The 20,421-nt window shown below is 38.3% G+C and overlaps 1 protein-coding gene across 48 annotated transcripts in view; it reads left to right on the top strand.

The window, feature by feature from the left end:
• RIMS2 (regulating synaptic membrane exocytosis 2) overlaps positions 1-20,421 on the top strand; it is a 718,020-nt gene that overhangs the window by 660,169 nt on the left and 37,430 nt on the right. Inside the window, exon 1 of one of the 48 annotated variants that reach the window (XM_051844742.3) lies at positions 17,029-17,545. The exons of the other annotated variants lie outside the window; for them this stretch is intronic. Within the exon in view, the coding sequence (XP_051700702.1) occupies positions 17,404-17,545 (142 nt within the window). The 5' untranslated portion in view covers positions 17,029-17,403. Of the gene's footprint in view, positions 1-17,028; positions 17,546-20,421 lie in introns of those variants that run through there. 48 annotated transcript variants of the gene reach the window in all.

The raw sequence follows: 20,421 nt of genomic DNA on the forward strand, positions 1-20,421 counted from the left end.
CTGTTGGCCATTTGGATTTCCTCTTTTGAAAAATGTCTATTGAGGTCCTTGGCCCATCTCTTAAGTGGGTTGTTTGTTTTGATGTTGTGGAGTTTCTTGATTTCTTTGTAGATTCTGATTTTTATTCCTTTATCTGTAGCATAGTTTGCAAATATTTTTTCCCATTCTTTCAGTTGCCTCTTCACTCGCCTGATTGTTTCTTTTGCAGTACAGAAACTTCTCAATTTGATGCAATCCCAAATGTTAATTTTGGCTTTGACTGCCCGCACCTCCAGGGTTTTTCCAGGAAGTCTTTGCAGGTGCCAATATCTTGCAGGGTTTCTCCAACGTTCTCTAATAATTTTATGGTGTCAGGTCGTAGATTTAGGTCTTTAATCCATGTTGAGTGGATTTTTAAGTGGACCTGAAATTCCATGAACTTGTCAAGGGAAATCCAGTACACAGCATGTAAGTGAAGTTGAAAAGCAAATTAAATTACATAATTTTCATATTTAATAGGTTAATAAAAGGAGATGCTATTTTTAAAAGGTCATTGATCTGTTACAGAAGCAAAATAGAATAGTTAAAAAGCTCCAAATACCTAAATATTTGCGGAAGTCTTTTTGAGGATAATTAGGTTAATACCTTTTTGTTAAACCTAATGTTTAATTGTTAACCTAATGTTATTCATCTGAACAACAAAGAACTGATGGAGAAAGAAGACCATATTTTCTTAGAGTTCACAACAGAATATAGCAAACAGATTTAGTTATTCCTAATTCTATGGTTTGTTGTCATGCCTTTGTTATAGCACTTACCACAGAAGGATAGCTACTTCTACCAGCTGTGAACTAACAGTAGAAATGGACTCTCATAGATCTTTGAGTCTCCAGGATCTATTATAGTGCCTCCCTCACATATTAACAGTGTGAAATAAGTCTATAGGAATACAGTTGTAAAAAAATAAAGAAAAAGCAGTAGACTCCTGAGGACAAGAAAACCATCATCAAGACTGCTCAAGTATCACTTTTTTTGCTGTGACCACCCTGTCACATCCCCCCTCTTACTTATTTATTTTCTTGAACACTTATTATCTTTCAACTTACTACATAACTGATTGATTTATTGTATGTGTTGTTCATTGTCTGTTTCCCGCTGTTAGAATGTGAGTTTTGTGTACTAATGTATCTGAGGTACTTAAGATCGTCAGTGTCTAAATGTTGCTTTAGGTAAATGAAATAACTTGAGTGTCTTACAGGAAAAAATAAATTTATTGCATATGCATCTGAAAGTCACAACCTGGAAATGGGTTGGAATTCAAATTATATTGATTTTGAGTCAATAATTAGACTTAGGATAGGAGCTTGAAAACAGCCAATTCTGACATATATAATGAAAAGAGGAGTTGATTCTAATACTTCAAAATAAGGGAAAAAGATATATAAGAGACCCCTTAGGCTGAACAGGGAGTTTCTGCTCATTGCATATTTTTAAATAGCAGAGAATGAAAGAGAGGTAGAGGGGCATATAATGAAAGAAGGGAAGTGGTACAGAATTGAAAGTACCATGACAGAAAGAGTGAAGTCCAGATGATGTGCAGATTTTTAGTATAGGCAGAGCTACCACAAAAAAGAAAGAAAAGAAAGGAAGGAGGAAGGAAAAAATGGAGAGACATCAGGTATTAGAAGAAAGTAATGGCTGTCTTAAATATTTCAAGGCATCTGTATGAAAGAGAACTTTTGTACAATTAGGGAAGGCACAGCTGGAGCCACATCTTGGAATTTACATCTTGGCTTTGACATCGTAGTAAGAATAATCAGTTGTTAATTAAAACTGTAATTCTCTATCATCAAAGTATTCAAGAAGAGTTTGCAGGTGCAAATACTACACTGCCCGAGAGTGAAGTTATGTCTGTCATTTCTGCGGTTTTTTGGCCATTGTCTGGAATGAGGGACCTGTGGCTGAGTGAGTGTTCTCAAGGAAAATTAAAGAGGATTCCTTTATATTGGAAAAGGTATTTATACAAAGGATTTATTTTCTCTATTTATCCCCATTTATGCATATCTCTTTTTGTCTTTAATGTTGCTATAAACTTTGGGGAGTGCCGGACATCTCTAGAAGATTCAGAGTGCTCATCTTTGCCCGTGGGTCTTTGAGTTATTGTGCAGCATCACAGGACCCTTGCACAGTGGAAGGCTGCCTGTTTCTTCTTCTAATACAAGTTCTGTATCTTTCAGTAAAACCGACCTCTCAATGACAACATTACATGACATAATCCGAAGCAACATTTTCTAACATTGTAAATAACTTGTAGAGAGCTCAGTTTAGTGATATAGGAACAAAATGCCACTCTGGTCTTTGGACTGAGAGTAAATTAACTTTGCAATCACATCTTGAAATACACCTAGTATAGGCTTACAATTTAAGAAATCCTTTCTCTGGATGTTTGACATCATCCTACTTAAAATGAGGTACTAGATTTTAATGTGGTTCAAAACTAAAAACACACAGCAAAATTCTATTTTTATTTTATTCCATTAACAAGATTGCTTGTCTCTTATGTATTAAGCACTGGGTAGGGAGGGAGTGTACAGCAGTGAACAAAACAGGTTTTTTTGTTTGTTTTTGTTTTTTTCTTGCAGAGCTTATAGTCAAATAAGGACATGAAGAGAATAGATGTAAACAAATACATTTACAAATTACCTTCAAAATAATATCATGAAAAACAAGATAGGAAACCACTTCGGAGAGTAAAAATATGTTCCTATTTCAGGTTGGTTTACCAGGAAAAGCCTTTTAGGCTGAGTCCTACAGAATGAAAAATCAACCAATAAGAAAAAACAATAAGTAGAAAAGAATTTGGCCAGTCTCGGGCACATACCAGTGTGGTTTCAGTCTGGTTTGTGATAAATTTGGGGGAACATATGCAGGCTGTCTGAGCTCATGCCACATGTTTGTATTTTATTGCATTTGCTGAGAAAAAACACATAAGAATGTTTACAGGGTACTGACATGAAGATAGCCCCAGCTGCTTTGTGAGGAATGTCTAGGGTGCAAGAGTGAAAGAGTCTTGAACGGGAGGATTGAGAGAACTGGGTAGAGGAGAAAAGAATTTGATGATGATTAGATAAGAGGCAGCATGCTGTAAGGCAAGTAAGGAATAAAAGATAATATTCAGGTTTTTGCTTTGAACAACTATCTGGCTGGGTTTGTCAATACTAAGAGGAAAAAGAAGAAAAGAAGCAGACTTCTATGGGAAAGAACTCAAGAGAATAGAATGAGAGGTCTGAGAGTTCTGCTGGTGATATCAAGTAGGCAGTCACTGGCTCTGAAGCTCATATGGAGAAATGTGAGCTGGGCAGTAACATTTGAGTGAATGCATTTGATTTCTAAAGCTCTACATGAGATGAGACAATCTCAGGAGATGTATAACAGGAGAAAAGGGCCCCAAATTGAACCCAGAGGGCATGTTACAGATATGGAAGATGTAAATCTAATAGAAGAGGTAAAGTCAGCCAGCCTGGGTGGGAGAGTATGGAGATGGTGCTGGAAAGATTGGAAGAAAATTAGACAAATGTGACCTTATGAAAGTCCAGGTAATGCTTTCAAATGAGGGTGATCAGCCCTGTGTCTGCTCACAGAGCCAGTAAGATAAGGATCGGAAATTCTCATTGAATGTGACAAGGTAGTCATTTTGGACCTGCTAAAGGGCTGTTATATTTTTAATTAGTTGCATTTTGTTGACTTATTTCCTGAGTCATTTTGCGGCTCTATAATTTGTGCTTTTTTTCGTGATCACCTAAGCAACTTATTTTTGGATTTTTCCTTTTCCGAATGAATACTGTGATTTCCAGAACTGTGTTTTAGGATATAATAGTCCTGCAATTTGTAAAATTAATATCCTATGATATTGAAAGTGTGGTGTTATTATGGCCAAAACAGGAGTACTTAAGTTGTCTTCATTTTGCTTTGGTTCTGATATTCTTAAATGCTTTTGAGCTACATTCACAGTATTCCAAATACATACCATTGTTGACTTTTTGTTTTTAATTACATGGAGTTACTTGATCTGTTTTCTTGGTTTTTCCATACTTATTAATTAAATAATAATTAATGATCAGAAAAAATAATTAATGATCAGAAGTAATAAACTTAACCAATGATTAATTAGTTAATGGTATATACTGTTTCTACTGCTTAGCACTGTGTTAGTACATGATAGTTGATATTCAATCTATTTTTATTTTATCTTATGAATAGTTGAGCAGTCAGTAAATTCTCTTAGGTACCAGTCAGTTGTCTTTTTAAACACTTTCAGGAGATTATATTTTGATGGGAATATATTCTTTCACATATGTTCTTATAAAAAATATCAAATATGAGGAAATATATAAAGTTTTCAAACTGACAAAGTAACTAGGCTTCACCCAGATTTCAACTAATTAATGTGTTGCCTTTTGTCTTCTTTATACTTCAGCAAAGATGAAATGAAAACTGACTAGTTTCTTAGAATGTTTTAGAGATGAATGTATAGAACTTAAAAAAAAACTTGAGGGAATTCATTGTATAAAACAAAATTAATATGCACCAGATAAATATAGTAACTATTAACATTAAACCATGGAAAATGATTAATATAAGAGGCACAAAAGTTTTTGTAGGTATTCTTATAATTTTTAAAGGATTTATTTTATTCAAAAAGTAGAGTTACAGAAAGAGAGGGAGAGCCAGAACTTGAGAGAGAGATCTTCCATCCACTGATTCACTCCCAAAATGACTACAATGGCTGGGGTTGGGTCAAGCCAAAGCCAGGAGCCAGAAACCAGGATCTTCATCCAGGTCTCCCACATGGGCAGTCACCTTGAATTGTGCTAAAATGTGTAGCATCGACATTTTTTAAGATCACTGTGAACTATAAAATTCATTGAGATATAAAGAAATTTTTGCCTCACCCAGAGAATCTATAAAATGCTGCCTTCATAGTGTGAAATACAGTGTTATTTGAATTGAAATCAATAGTTTATCACTGTGAGTCCCAAAGCCATGACTTTTTCACAGCTGTAAGATCAATGCCAGGTATCACAAAAAAATGAGTAATGCATAAAAGGTAAATGGTACTCAGAAATTCTACACTACAGTTTTTCAGTGTCCACAAGCTGATTGCAGCAAGACAATAAATAAACTTATTGGAGAAAAGATTTTAGAATAATCAGGACACATTTATACATATATAAAAATACATAGTATAAATATATATATATACCCTAAACTATATATATATAAAGACCTGTACACATATATAGACTTATTCATAATTTAGAGAAGAATCAGGTTTATATATATTTCAAAAAGTTTATGGGTAAACTAAATTAAAAGTAAATTTATTTTAGTTTAAAAAGTTTTTTGATGCAAAGAATTTTTCCCATATAAGGGAAAACAAAAAACATAACATGGAAAAAGTATGCATAAGCATAACTGTTTTGCATGCATCATTTATGTAATCTGGTTTAGACTATTGATCTTTCCTTTTCTTCTGTACTTTAAAGATCGGTGTTGTACCTTTAAGCATTTTATGTAAGAAAGTACAAGCTCATGACTTTACTTGAGTGTTTTAACTTGTAAACCTATCTTTAAAGTAATTAGCTTCTCCCCCTCAGAATAGTTTTAATCTCTGTGTTTCCCCCTAACATCAGAATAAGATTGGTAGATGGCTGAAATGACTGATAATTGCTGTGTGGTAAACTACAACCTATAGTAGTCAATCTCAAAATGAAATCACTTTCTCAGAAAAGCATACTCTGAGAATTTCATCATGTACATGTGCACATGCATACACACATAGACACACACATGTTCCTCCTGAACTGGGTTAGGTAAATCTTGATTTCTTTACTCCAAAGACTGCCATACTGCTCCCTTGATATAGTCAGTATATTTCACTAATTACTTACCTGGCTTTTAAGGGGCTCTATGAACTGTGTCAGTGTTAATGATATACTGACTTAGTAAAACTCACTTAAAAATTATTGAACGACCCGAACAAGTTAACACACTTTCCCCATAGGAGACAATAATTTGACTATGCTACTCAGACTCTTTGAGAACTGTGTTGAGATATTTGAGAAGTAGTTGATTATTGAGTAGTGTTATAACTGTAAACATGCTGTCCTTTCTACATAGAAAAATCTTTAACTCAATTCCTTATTTACCTACAATTTCCTACTTATATTTCAGTTTCAAGGTCACCTCAGAAAAGTCTTGAGCCTTCTGTAACTTCCTCATACTCCAGTCTCTCACTCTCATTACACTTTTCAGTTTTCCTTCACGGTACTTATGATAATTATGAGTTAATTTTATGTGGTTATTTGCTAATGTTTGTGTACTAATTTTATTGTCAACTTTACAAGGGAAAAGACTTATTCCCATTTGTTCTTCACTGTACTCCTTGGCTTAAGGAAGTGCCTGGGAAATCAAAAGTAGTACCTAATTAATATTTATTGATCAGATAGAGGGGAGGTGGGTGGATAGAAAAACAAACATACTCTTTGTGAAAGTCACACACAGTTAAGTAAAATGGCTCTTGGGTTTGCTAATTTTGTTTTTAGGCTGCAAATCACAGATCTAACTTGCAGTTCTTCCCTAAATGTATTTTGTTGTGAATTATGGATAAAGTTGGGATTTGAAATTCTCCTCCATTAGAAGGTTTAGTTGCAGAAGGAGTTGCCAAGCAGAAAATTCAAGTTATAAAGCTGGGATTGAGGAGAAGCCCTCTACATAGGCTCTTAGAACACATGGCAGTCTGCCTGTCTTTGCAATTACTTGCATTATTAGAGTTTCTGTATGGCACTTCTCAGGTTTCCTGCTCAGGTCCTCCCACTTCATTGCGGAAATGAGGGAAGCAGATTATATGGAATTAATGTTAATTGAATTTTAAGAAGGAAGCCTATAATCTGTATTGTTATTTGCTGTTGTGAAATTACTGACAGACATCTTTAGCACAGAATCCCTTAAGTGAGAATCAATTGATGATAAATCACTTAGTTTGGTTCCTAAATTGACCACTTTGCATGCAATCCTGTTTACCAAATGTACTGAGCTAGGAATAGAACTACCTTCAGGCAGCATCTCACTTATGCCCAATCTAGGTGATGCTTGACCTAGATCTGTATATCATGAATGTTTTCCATGGACTCTTTCTTTTTCCGATATGCTCTTTAAAAATCCTGCAAAATTTAATGCTGTGACAGAATGCTCATTCTTTTCTACTGCCTCTGGTCTTTAACAACTTTACATGACTTTTTTATAAATCCGTGTCCTCATATGCAGTAATATCTGCAATTAGAAGTCAGCTGGGCAGTTTTTTATCAGCATGTTATCAAGCAATATAAACAGCTTAAACCATTTGTATTCAATCAGTACATGACCTAGTTGAACAAAATGGTAATCAAAACTTTTCTGCCATGTATGCTTTATGAATACATGAAGCTTACCCAGTAAAGAAAAAGAAATAACAGAATTAGTAGGAACTAGACTTAATTGTGAATAGGGAAACCCATCTGCTTTCCATATTTATCTAATATTATTCTTTGGTATAAAGAGTAAATGAATAATGAATGAATAAGGCAAACTTTAAGTGTGCATACCTTTTGTAAGTATTGCCTAAAGTTACTGCCATCAGTACCTGAAAGTATGATAACAATTTTTAGATCTTGCTATGTATTCATACAGAATGGTTATACTCACAAAATACTCAAATCCTGTCTTAACAATTGAGAACTTGTGCAATGATACTCATCCAGAAGTCCAAGGGAATTATAATGGAAATATCTCTTCTGTAACACATCTGAGTATGTTCTACCATTACTATGAAGTCTTGGTATAAATCTGTAACTAAGCTAGAACAGTGGTTGGAGCAAGGGTTTCTCAAACTTGGAAATATCCCTTACCATTACCAGTGCCCTAGCAAAATTGGGAGGAAATGAGGCCCTGTTCAAACCCTTAACCATTTTCACAGATCCAAGACAGACATAAATAGTAGCTGTTTTGGTCAGGGTATCTTTTTTCAATTTCCTTCACCCCTATTTTTTGCCTACCATTCACCCTTCAAGATGCAACTCAGGTATCTCTTCTCTTTGCCTTGTGGTACAGCTGATCACTCCCTGTGTGATGTCATCATAGTGGCTAGGACCTATCAATAATATACCACTATTTTGCATTTAATTGGTTTTCTTATCTATTATTCTCCCTACCTCCAGGCTCTGAAATCCTTGAGAGTCCAATCCATTTTTGCATATATTTTACCCGTAGATCCTTAGAAAGAATATGGCATATGATTTTCAATAAATATCTGAATGACCAAGGAAATGAAAGTGTGAAGGCCAATGTACGTTAGAAAGGCAACTACTTGAATACCTAAAACACAGTCATATTTCATGTAGCTCTTTATCCCCAGTCCTGAACAAGGCTCCTTAAATGTCAGACTTTCTAGTTAATTTGTAGTTTCTTAACTTATCATTGGATCAGGCTTAATCTCATCAGTAAAATACAGTTTCCTTTATGTATGAATACTTTTGTTTTTCTTTGAAAATATTATTTCATATGACTTTTAAAACTTGCATAGATGGTAAGAAGCTATGAACATTCATTTTCTATTATCTAAATTTTGGAATTATTTGTCCAAAGTGTTTTCTCCTATGATTGACTGTGTACCAGTTTTGGAATTATGCATTCAGGAGTGACCAAACACCCATAAGTTGCAAATCTGATGAATATGTATTTCCTTTCTTCTGTGGAGGTTGAGTTGGCTTTGTGAGTTTTGCCTGAGGTTTATCCATGTAGTTTCTCCTAAAACTTCTCATTTCTTATGATAAGTAAATAAAGATTTATATATCAAATAATAAGACAGAATTAGCATGCCAGAAGTTTCTGTTTTGAATGGAAAAGCAGTGAATATTGGCAGTCCCATTGCCTAATTGTTCATCTTAGTGGGTTGTCTTAAGCCATGTCACCCAGTAGTTAAGAGTATGGATTACAGATTCAGAAAGCTTAGATTCAAAAGCTGTTTTTTCCACTGATGACATTGGACAAGTTACTTTATAATACTCTACTTGAAACTCTTTGGACTTATTCCTGGTTTCATTTCTTAACTTGTGTGACCTTGGGCAAGAGATATTCTAAATATTTCTCAATTTTCTCAACTATATGACAAGTATAGTAAGAACAGCAAGTCTCTCATAGGTTATGTGTTTATTAAATGAACTTATGTGCTAGTATGTAAAGTTTTTATTAAAGAAAGACCTGGCATATAGTGATGGGATGTGTTGCCTTTATTCCACTAGAGTATGAGTTCTATAAGGATATGGTTTTCTGCTCACCTTTGTTCACTGCCATTTCCTCAGTAACTAGAATAGTGTCTAGAATATTTATTGAATGTATATGCATCAATTTTCTTACCTGTGAAATGAGAGTAATGAGGGTATCTCATAGAGTATTTATGAAAATTAAATGAGGTATAATGTATAAAAACATAAATTTAACTACTATCCTTATTTTATACACAAAGGACATACTGGATCCAAATATTTGTTCTTCTCAAGTATTACCTAGCCATTCTGCTTTGGTGACATGTGACTTTGATTTATATGATTTTTTTCCTCTTATTCTTCAGTCAAATCTTATCACCATTTTAGCCTAATTAATAAAGGTATTTGCTTACTTCTATGAACGTAAATGCATTTCATGAAGAAATAATGAATTAATGAAAAGGCTGATCCTTTCATTTTTCCTTTTTGCTTTCTCATGCTCTCTTTTGATCTCAATAGCTTTTGTGAAAGTTTTCAGTTGATGAACTAAGTGTAACATCTGCACTTCACTTTCAAGATCTGCCAAGTAAAAAATAAAAAAATAATTTTTTTGAAAACTGAAATCTCAGAAGTTCAAAGCTTATTTTTACCATATTGAAATAAATTGGGGAATGGTAAAAAAGATTATATATTTAGTATTTCATATTTAGGTCAGAGGTAATTACTCAAGAATATTAAATACTTTTAGCAATTTGAAGTCAGTATTGAAAATATTGACTTGGTGAATTTTGTTTCTCATGGCTTAAATGTAATGACATTTTGCCATAGCAAAAAAAAGTTATTTCAGATTCTCAGAGTTAATTTTTTAAAGAATTATTTATTTATATGAAAGGCAGAGTTACAGTGAGGTAAAGGCAGAGAGAGGGGTCTTCCATCCACTGGTTCACTTCCAGATGACCGCAATGGCTGGAGCTGTGCTGATCTGAAGCCAGTAGCCAGGAGCTTCCTCCAGGTCTCCCACGCAGGTGCAGGGGCCCAAGGACTTGGGCCATCTTCTAGTGCTTTCCCAGGCCACAGCAGAGAGCTGGATTGGAAGTGGAGCAGCCAGGACTCTGACTTGCACACATATGGGATGTCGGCACTGCAGGCAGAGGCTTTACTCACTACACCACAGTGCCGGGCCCTCAGGATTAATTTTTAATAAAACAAACCAAAATATACCTGCAAATATTGTTATTCAGCATAGAACCACATGCTGTAAATAGGAATACTTGAAAGTGACAACAGTAGTTGGCTTCAATTGTGAAGACTGAAGTAGAGATGGGTTCCTGTGGCACTAAGAACAGATTTCCTCCTGTATCAAGAGGAGAGAGGTTAGTTCAGTCTGCAGCATGATTTATAACCCATCCTGAGCAAGTCCTGTCTCTTTCAGCAAGCAAGCTTTTCTCGGTTGGCTGGAAAACCCCAGAGAATGCCAGAAGCAACTATTTCTTTTTCTATTTGTGTTTACCAGTCCACCTCTGGGTCTTACTGCCTGTTTTTTCCACTCCCTCCCAGACAGACTTAGTTTCTCTTTCCTTCCCTTGGTAAGGTCACTTTGCACTGTCTTCATCATCACCTACATCATTTCTAGCATAGAAAAGGGCCAGGCTGGCAAAGGTGCAACTATGTTCTTAATTGAACTACTCTGATCTGCATACCATGTAACTATTTCATGCATATATAAAGGAATGAATTTCAACTTCAGCGATTTTTCAAAAGTATTACATAAAGTGATACATAAATGACATGATCTTCACATCCCTGTTAGAATTGTTAGGACTAAAGTACATTTATGGCTATGTATACTGATATGTTTTTACAAGAATGACAAAGATTTAGAATCAGCATATAGTTAGATTATTATGATTTTAGAGATATAGTATCAATATTTATTTTACTTATTTTATTTTTTAACTTTTATTTAGCAAATATAAATTTCCCAAGTACAGCTTATGGATTACAATGGCTTTTTCTCCCCTATAACTTCCCTCCTGCCTGCAACCCTCCCAGCTCCTGCTCCCTCTCCCATTCCATTCACATCAAGATTCATTTTCAATTATCTTTATATACAGATCAATTTAGCATATATTAAGTAAAGATTTCAACAGTTTGCACCCACACAGAACATAAAGTGTAAAATACTGTTTGAGTACTAGTTATAGCATTAATTCACATGGAAAAACACATTAAGGACAGAGATCCTACATGAGGAGTAAGTGCACAGTGACTCCTGTTGTTGACTTAACAAATTGACACTCTTGTTTATGGTGTCAGTAATCCCCCGAGGCTCTTGTCATGAGCTGCCAAGGCTGTGGAAGCCTCTTGAGTTCACTAACTTCAATCTTATTTGGACAAGGCCATAGTCAAAGTGGAAGTTCTCTCCTCCCTTCAGAGAAAGGCACCTCCTTCTTTGATGGCCCATTCTTTCTACTGGGTTCTCACTCACAGAGATCTTTTATTTAGGTGGCTTTTTGTTTGTTTGTTTGTTTGTTTGTTTTTGCCAGAGTGTCTTGGCTTTCCATGCCTGAAATACTCTCCTGGGCTTTTCAGCCAGATCCGAATGCCTTAAGGGCTGATTTTGAGGCCACTTGATTGGCCCTTGTCCTGACTGTTGATGTACAACTTAATACTTTATCCCTTTTAGTATTTTTTTGTTCTACTTAATACTATTGGTTGAACTCTGTAATTAACACAATTATTCTTAGGTGTTTAAATTTAACTGAAAAGTGATATCTATTAAATATAAGAGTGGGAATAAGAGAGGGAGGAGATGTACAATATGGGACATGCTCAAGTTGACTTGCCCCAAACGGTAGAGTTAGAAATGTGCCAGGGGATTCTAATTCAACCCCATCAAGGTGGCATGTATCAATACCATCTCACTAGTCCAAGTGATCAATTTCAGTTCACAATTGATCATACTGATAGGTCTAAGAATCAAAGGGATCACATAAACAAGACTAGTGTCTGCTAATACTAACTAATAGAATAAAAAAAGGAGAGAATGATCCAACATGGGAAGCAGGATGCACAGCAGACTCATAGAATGGCAGATGTCCTATTTTACTTATTTTAGACTAAAGTAATTCACATCATATCTATCATCTACATCTTCTGTAAGTATATGTGATATGAGACATCTGTGAAATGGCATTGAGCCCCAGATTTGAGTTTGAGTCCTACTATACTGCTTTCTAGTAATTATTGTTGAAACTTTATTGGTGCATCCATAAAAAAGAGATAATCATGACATTCAGGATAAATGTAAGACTTGGGTGGCTTAATAAATGTAATATGTTTTATGTACTCTGAAATACAGTGTTTTTTTTTTCTTTAGCAAGAGGATATCTAACACATCCGCAATATTTCCATAAAATATGCTAGTGGATCTTCATCAAATAGAGTACTATGATGGTATATGAAAGTTTTATGTTTATCTTTCTTTACAATGGTGATTTTTCCTATTTAATGCAGTTTTTTCAAGGCTATATTTTGCTTTCAGAAGGCAGTTTACTGTATATGTTTGTGACTCACTTTTTTCTCTGTCTTTGGATGAATAAGAAAGTTATAAATAATTGGAGATATTGCATTATAAGTATTCTGGAATTGTACTTAGTTTTTTATAATGAAACTGTATAATGACCTATCATTGGAGGACTATAGCCAAAGCTACATATAGTACATGTGTGTGATATAAACTATGCACTGCATGAATCTTCTGCTATGGAGGAATGGTATTTTTATTTCTTATCAGAAGTTGATTTTTATATAAATTTTAAAATTCTGTATGGGGTAATAGTTTTTATGTCAGAATGAAATATGAAATAATAAATCAACTTATTAAAATATAGAAAACAAATATTATTTAGATACTATTGATTCAACATAGGAAAACAATTGCACATAGGACTGAAAAAGGCAGAATTGTGAATTTTCTTCATAAGTTCATTATATTCTACAAGTTATCATTCAAGGCTAGAAATCTGCAGCCATTATTGTGTGTACCTCTCTGGTACCTCTTTGTGCCAATACTCTTGCTTTAAGGCTTTCTTCCCTGAAATTGAGATTTTTTTTTTCCTTCTTCTTCCGCTACTCCTCCTTGCATCATTCTTCTATCACTCATATCCTAGGAAAAATATCAAGATGCTACCAGAACAACCTTGTTATGGACCTGCAGGTCTGTAGTGGTGTTCACATAGCAGTAGGTAAATGTGGGCTATTGCAAACCAACCTCTTTTTGGTGCATGAAGTCAGATCACTGACACATCCAAGGTAGGGCCCGGGCTCAGGGTGAGCCCTGACTCAGGTCTCAGACTCCCCTCCCATGTAGTCTTCAATAGGGATCCAAGATGTGGCTTTCCAAAATGACTTTTTTTTTTTTTTTTTTGACAGGCAGAGTGGACAGTGAGAGAGACAGAGAGGAAGGTCTTCCTTTGCCGTTGGTTCACCCTCCAATGGCTGCCGCGGCCGGCGCGCTGCGGCTGGCTCACCGCGCTGATCCGATGGCAGGAGCCAGGAGCCAGGTGCTTTTCCTGGTCTCCCATGGGGTGCAGGGCCCAAGCACCTGGGCCATCCTCCACTGCACTCCCTGGCCACAGCAGAGGGCTGGCCTGGAAGAGGGGCAACCGGGACAGAATCCGGCGCCCCAACCGGGACTAGAACCCGGTGTGCCGGCGCCGCTAGGCAGAGGATTAGCCTAGTGAGCCGCGGCGCCGGCCCCCAAAATGACTTTCAACCCTCATTGTGATGTCCTTGGTTGCCTGGATGAGAGTTTTCCATCCACTCTTTGCCAGTTTATTGCTCTAGAATTTCTCTACTCAGTCCACTCTAATTTGATACTTTCTCTTGATTTGAAATTAGGAATGTCCTTTCAAAAGTACTCAAATTCTTCCCACCATGTTTTGCTAACACACATTAGTGGAGTTCACTAGTAAGTTCTCGCTTGTTCCAAGTTGGTAATTGGAATTTTATAGTAACAACTGCTTCCTTGTATTATGCCTTGCCTCATTCTGACAAATAACCTGATAAAAAATAAGTGTAATGAGTATTTTTTAAGATTTATTTTATTTATTTGAAAGACAGAGTTATAGAGAGCGGTAGAGACAGAGGGAGAGAGAGATGTCTTCCATCCCCTGTTTCACTCAAATGGCCTCGATGGCCAGAGCTGAGCCAATCTGAAGCCAGGAGCCAGGAGCTTCTTCTGGGCCTCCCACATGGAAGCAGGGTCCCAAGTACTTGGACCATCCTCCACTGCTTTCCCAGGCCATTAGCAGGGAGCTGGATTGGAAATAGAGCAGCCAGGATTCAAACTGGTGCCCATATGGGCTGCTGGCTCTGCAAACCAGGGCTTTAACGCCCTGCGCCACAGCACCAATCCCTATAATAAATATAATAAATATTTTTAAGCCACTAATATAATAATTCCTTCTGACCAAGAGCAAATGACAGGTATTCTTAGAAATAAAATGTTTCAGTCTTCAATCTAAATGTCCTCTAATGTAAAATAAAAAGTGAAATACATTTTACATCATAATTCAGTACTCACACCTCTCTCTCTCTCTCTCTCTCTCACACACACACACACACACACACACACATATACATATTCATGAAACAATACTGCAGTTGATCTGCTAGCTACATGGGCATAACTCTGATATTTTGTTTATTCTTAAAAATGTTAATCAAAACTTAGTAAGTTATTTGTCATAACTCAGTAAAAAATTTTGACCCATGGTTGAAAAAACATTAGCCGGCTTTCAATGGCTACCTTTCAGTTTCCAACATAATGTGGTTCTCTTTATACTTAGAGTGAAAAATCTCATTTAATAAAAAAGCTTCTATTCTCTGAATAAGAGTGATATGGTATGAAAAGTGCCCATAGACTTCCCCGGTTTTATCAGTGTTCTTTTGAAATTCTTTTATCAGGTGAATAATGGGAAGGAAATTGGACTAAGAGTGTTAGGAATAGGAATGGGAAAAACAAGTCTATCAGTAAAACAACAGCAAGAAACTTGATGATCCTAAGACTAAACATCCCACAGCTATTACTTTATTACAGTGACACTGTTCTTTGTGCTCCAGGTTTCCTAATTTTTAGAAAGATTTGAGAAGATGATTACATTGCCATCTTCATACCTTGAAAGTTTGAAGTGAGGTGCTCAAGTCCTGATGCAGCTACAAGGCCTGGCATGGTCTGTCCTCCTTTCATGGGCTGCCCTCCGACCATCCTGGCCTCTTTGCTGCTTTACAGTCCACACCACAGTGCCATCTCCAGCACCTTTGCACTAAGTGTTCTTGCTCCCTCAGACTTTCTCTTGCCCCAGTATCTTGGAGGGCTAACTTCCTTAACTTCTTCTAACTTTGGTTCAAATGTCACATTGTCAGTAAGATCGACTCCGAAAACCCCTTTTTATTTACTGACCGGAGTGTAAAGTTCACGACTCAGGAATTTTTAGCTGTTTTGATCACTCTTGTATTGTAAGCATCTCCCATCCAAGTACTAAGCAGGCCCAAGCGGACCTGGACCATGCTTGGCTTTCAAGATCAGGTGAGACCAGACGAGATCAGGGCGTTTGGGGTTGTATGGCTGAAGTATTGTAAGCATCTACAGAGGCATCTGGCATACACTAGGAATTCAGTTAATACTAATCACGTGAGTGTTTGAATCTTTGAGTATACCAAGCATAGAAGGCATTTCAGAAAGTTCGTGGAAAGTGTAATTCAAAGATAAGTTATTTTGGTCCAAAAATTTTTGGAAATCCACATACAGTTTTTTTCATAATATACATTTTCTGTGAACTTTTTGAAGACCCCAGGAAATGTTATGGAATGAAAGAACTATTTTAGTTTGTAGGGTTTTCATTTTATAAAACATATGAAACCCCCCAATTACACATAGCCAGTGATGATGCTGTGACATGGTTAGGACCGGAATCATGGTGTCCTACCCTGGCACCTCCCTAGACAGAGAGAAACAGCGAGATCAAGTGACTAACTTGTCTAGGTTTATGAAAAAAAAAAAAAAAAGTGAAGCGACCTTCTGACTCCTGGTGAAATGGAATTGAAGCTGCTTTATTTCTGGAGTGGACTCGGAGTTTGCAGAATGCACTCCTTGTTTCTTTAACTGCTTTGTTTCTAGAATAGGTGTGTTACTTCCAAATTTATGTTACAATGCTAAGTCTTACAGTGTTTGTTATCATTCTTAGCAACAATGGGTGGCAGATTAATTAATTTATAGAAAAAAAAGCATTATAGATCCCTAAAATTAAAGTTGATAGGCGGCATCGCACTTCTTCATTCTCGATTTTTTTTTTTTATCTTTGTTCCTCTCTGTTGACTTGCTATATTTTTAATGAAGAAAGGTGATAAAAGAGAAACCTTTATCTGTACATTGGCTTTCCTGGAACCTGGTAAAAATTGAGAACCTTTGTGTGTTGTGGGCTCGAGGAAAATTTTTAATATTTCTGGTCCCTGCTTGAGGTGCGTTAACAGATTGTGAAGTGAACCTGAAGACTGGGGACGTGCCTACCAAAAATGCACCTGGCAGATCATTACCAGTCTGAAATGCCTAATTGACCGCATCTAATTTGTCACCTAATTTTCTGGCTTTCTCCCTCCCCTCCCTGCGCGCAAGGTGGGCTGCCCAGACCCCGAGGCGCGCGCCCCGGGGCTGCGAGCCGCGCCTCCCCCTGCGGCCGCTGATTGGCGGGGACCTCAGCATCAGCTGCCTCGCCCCTGCGAAGGAGGGCGCCGCGCCTCCAGCAGCTCCAGCCGCCGGGATCCTCGGCTCCCCTGGGCGACACCTCCGACTTGCACGCCGAGCAGCCGCTTCTCCCTCCACCTGCCGCCGCCTGGGTCCCCACTTCTCTCACCCTCCCCAGCAGAGTGGAGCCTTCGGCGGCCGGGACAGCCTTGTCTCCTCCGGGCCGGGTCGGGGAGGCAGGGGCCCGAACCCCGGGGTCCCGCGGCACCAAGCCGACCCCCGGCCCTCTGGCTCCGGAACCGCTGTGGTCGCCGCGCCCCAGCCGCCAAGACGCCTCGTATCTTGTACCGCGGCAAAAGCGGATCCTCCTCCAAGATGGGCCGGCAGGGCTCCGGGGGCGCCGGCGCCGCGGGGCGCTCCATGCAGCGCTCCCAGAGCCGGAGCAGCCTCTCTGCCTCCTTCGAAGCCCTGGCCGGCTACTTCCCTTGCATGAACTCCCTGGAGGAGGAAGAAGGAGGTGAGACTCCCGTACCCGCGTGGGCTGGGGTCTAGTCGGCCGCTGCGGGGATTGACAGGGGGATAGGGGGCTCCAAGCAGCCTTGTCCCCCGGCCCCTCGTCCCCCGGGACCGTGGCTGAAGCAGGAGCCTAAAGCGCGCGCTGATCCGAGCGACGCAGGGTCTGGGCTGGTGCGGGCCAAGTTGAGGTGTCAAGTGCTGCAAGTTGGGTGAGGATGCGGACTGGCTGGCGGGAGGTGCTGCGCTCGCCCAGGGTTCCCCGCCAGGGTTCCTTTCTGGTCACGCCTGCCTGCTGTCTTCGAATTAGCATTTTGCCTCCAGGGTAGAAACACCTGAAAACTATGGGAAAATGCAGTATCAAAACTTTGAGCCAGGAATCAGCCTGCGAAAGCCCGAAATTGGAATGAGGGGAAGATCTGTAACTATGCGCACAAGTCCAGGGTTCATAGCATTCAAGTTTGTGCTGTGGACACTTGGACCAGAACTGTGAATCTGACTGGGGATTGGCCATCCCTGCCGTTTGAGCAATGCTGGTGTAATCAAGCTGAGGGGAGGTGGGGGCGGAGATAAGAGAGAGAGAAAAGAAAAAAGGAAGGGAAGGAAAGAAGTAAGGGGGAAGGGAGGGAGAGGCGAGGAGGAGGGGCAGACTCCCTGGTTTAAACTTCTCAAGTGGTTAAGAGTCCTTCCTAAAGTTTGGGATAACACTTGTGTTTTCATCATGAAGAATTTTCCTATAAAATAGCAACAATGAAAATGTGATTTGTAAATCAAAGTAATCATTTACTGGTAAATAATGAAATATTTATTAATTTACTTATATAGTGTATATTATTACTATAATTGCTTACTTACTGATGTGTTATTGTTAGAACTACATCCAGAGGTTAGTTTTCACGACGTTCATGCTATTAATGTATATATTCGGACCTATTTTGCTTTTATTCCATGACAACCAGTGGCCTCTTATTAGAAAATCTGTAATGAACCCTAATTGATAAGAAATTACCTTCTGTAATTTACCCCTTGTGGAGGAAGGGAGAGGTGGGGGATAGAGGATTAATACTATGTCTGGAAAGTGATCGTCATGTTAATTCGTTAGTTACAGCTATCTAAGTTTCTTCTAGCTTATTGCAATATCAGTTTGATGTAAGTCAATAGTTTTTTAACAATAGGGAATTTTCCTCAGTAAATGTGACTCAGTTTTCGTAATGGCTCTTTGCCTTTCTTGCTTATGCATTTCCATCTCACATGCTTTCTATAAGTAAGTAATTTAAAATTCTTGGGAATGTAAAGAAGTCAAGAAATTTAAAAATGAAAGTGGACAAGAATGATCACAGTTGTAGTTCAGACTTTCGGTACTTATTGTTGGCTACACACCTCTCTAAGAACTTGGCATGTATGTACTCTTTCAGGCCCACTACAACCTTATGAGACAATATTTTTATTCTCCCCATTTCACAAACAAGGAGACTGAGGCACAAAGAGGCTCTGACACTGGCCCAGATGATAGGTGTGGTAGAGTTAGTGTTTGAACCCATTCAGCAACACAACCTCTGTCCTCAACTCTCAAGCTGTACTACAGTATTGTTGAGTATACTTGTCTGTGATCACACACTTAGTAAATGGTGAGTAGGGTTGGAGCCCAAACCCAGGTGTGCCTGAAAATGCATAGTTAACTAAAACACACATTATTGTGGACCCATTGTGCAGGTCTCAATCTTTACAGTAAGTCTTTAGTCTGTACTAACTTCTGACAAGCTGTCATCATTATTCTTAAGTTATAACTAGGAACGTGGAATTTACAAAATGCCACCCTGAAAGCCTTTTTGAGAAAAGAGAAAATTATTAAATGTGATTTTTGTCTCACAATATAAAGTGCATTCACTTAAACTTGGCTCATATGAATAATCTCGAAAGAAATTTCTACATCTACACATGGGAAATTGGAACACGTTTTTGTCCCATAATATGATTTCTTGAGTTGCCAAGGCAAAATGTTCATAAGGAAAGCAGAGTTTTTAAAGAAAACTACAGTTTTCTACTTGTTACTAGACAGGAAGTATTCTTCATAAATGGGAGACCTTTTTACTGATTTACCATCATTTTACAGCAAAGGAAGAAATATTAACTTTCTTCTCTGATTTTTTTTTTGACAGGCAGAGTTAGAGAGAGAGAGAGAGAGTTATAGACAGTGAGAGAGAGAGAGAGAGACAGAGAGAAAGGTCTTCCTTCCATTGGTTCACTCCCAAATGGCTGCCACGGCCGGCGCTGTGCCGATACGAAGCCTGGAGCCAGGTGCTTTCTCCCAGTCTCCCTTGTGGGTGCAGGGATCCAAGCACTTGGGCCATCCTCCACTGCCCTCCCAGGCCACATCAGAGAGCTGGACTGGAAGAGGAGCAACCAGGACTAGTACCCAGAGCCCCAGCTGGGACTAGAACCTGAGGTGCCGGCGCCACAGGTGGAGGATTAGCCTAGTGAGCCACGACAAGAGGATAAAGAACTGGAAGACAGGGCATACTAGAGATGAGCTACTGCGCTATGTGCCAAGACAGACAAAAACAGACGAGGTTTAAAACCACAGTGGCTCACTTAAACAATCAGCTGTCAGTCAAATCCCGCTGGCTAGTAGGACCCTGCTTTCGTTAGGCATGTTGTTCCCAACCAGTGTGGGAATCATGTTAGGATGGGTTTACTTGCTTCATAAACTAGAATAGGCATCACATAACACTCATGAGTATTTTAGCCACACGACCTTTATGTGTCCTTTGTGTGTGTCTCAATAGAAAAAAAAAATTGTAGAGGAGCATTGGTCCAGGTCAGTGATTTGAGACTGTGTCTAGAGAAAGACATTAAAAACAATGTAACTGTAACTGTGGC

This window comes from Oryctolagus cuniculus, chromosome 6 (assembly GCF_051225735.1).
Source record: "Oryctolagus cuniculus isolate XC-2025 breed Fujian yellow rabbit chromosome 6, ASM5122573v1, whole genome shotgun sequence".
Taxonomy (NCBI): Eukaryota; Metazoa; Chordata; class Mammalia; order Lagomorpha; family Leporidae; genus Oryctolagus; species Oryctolagus cuniculus.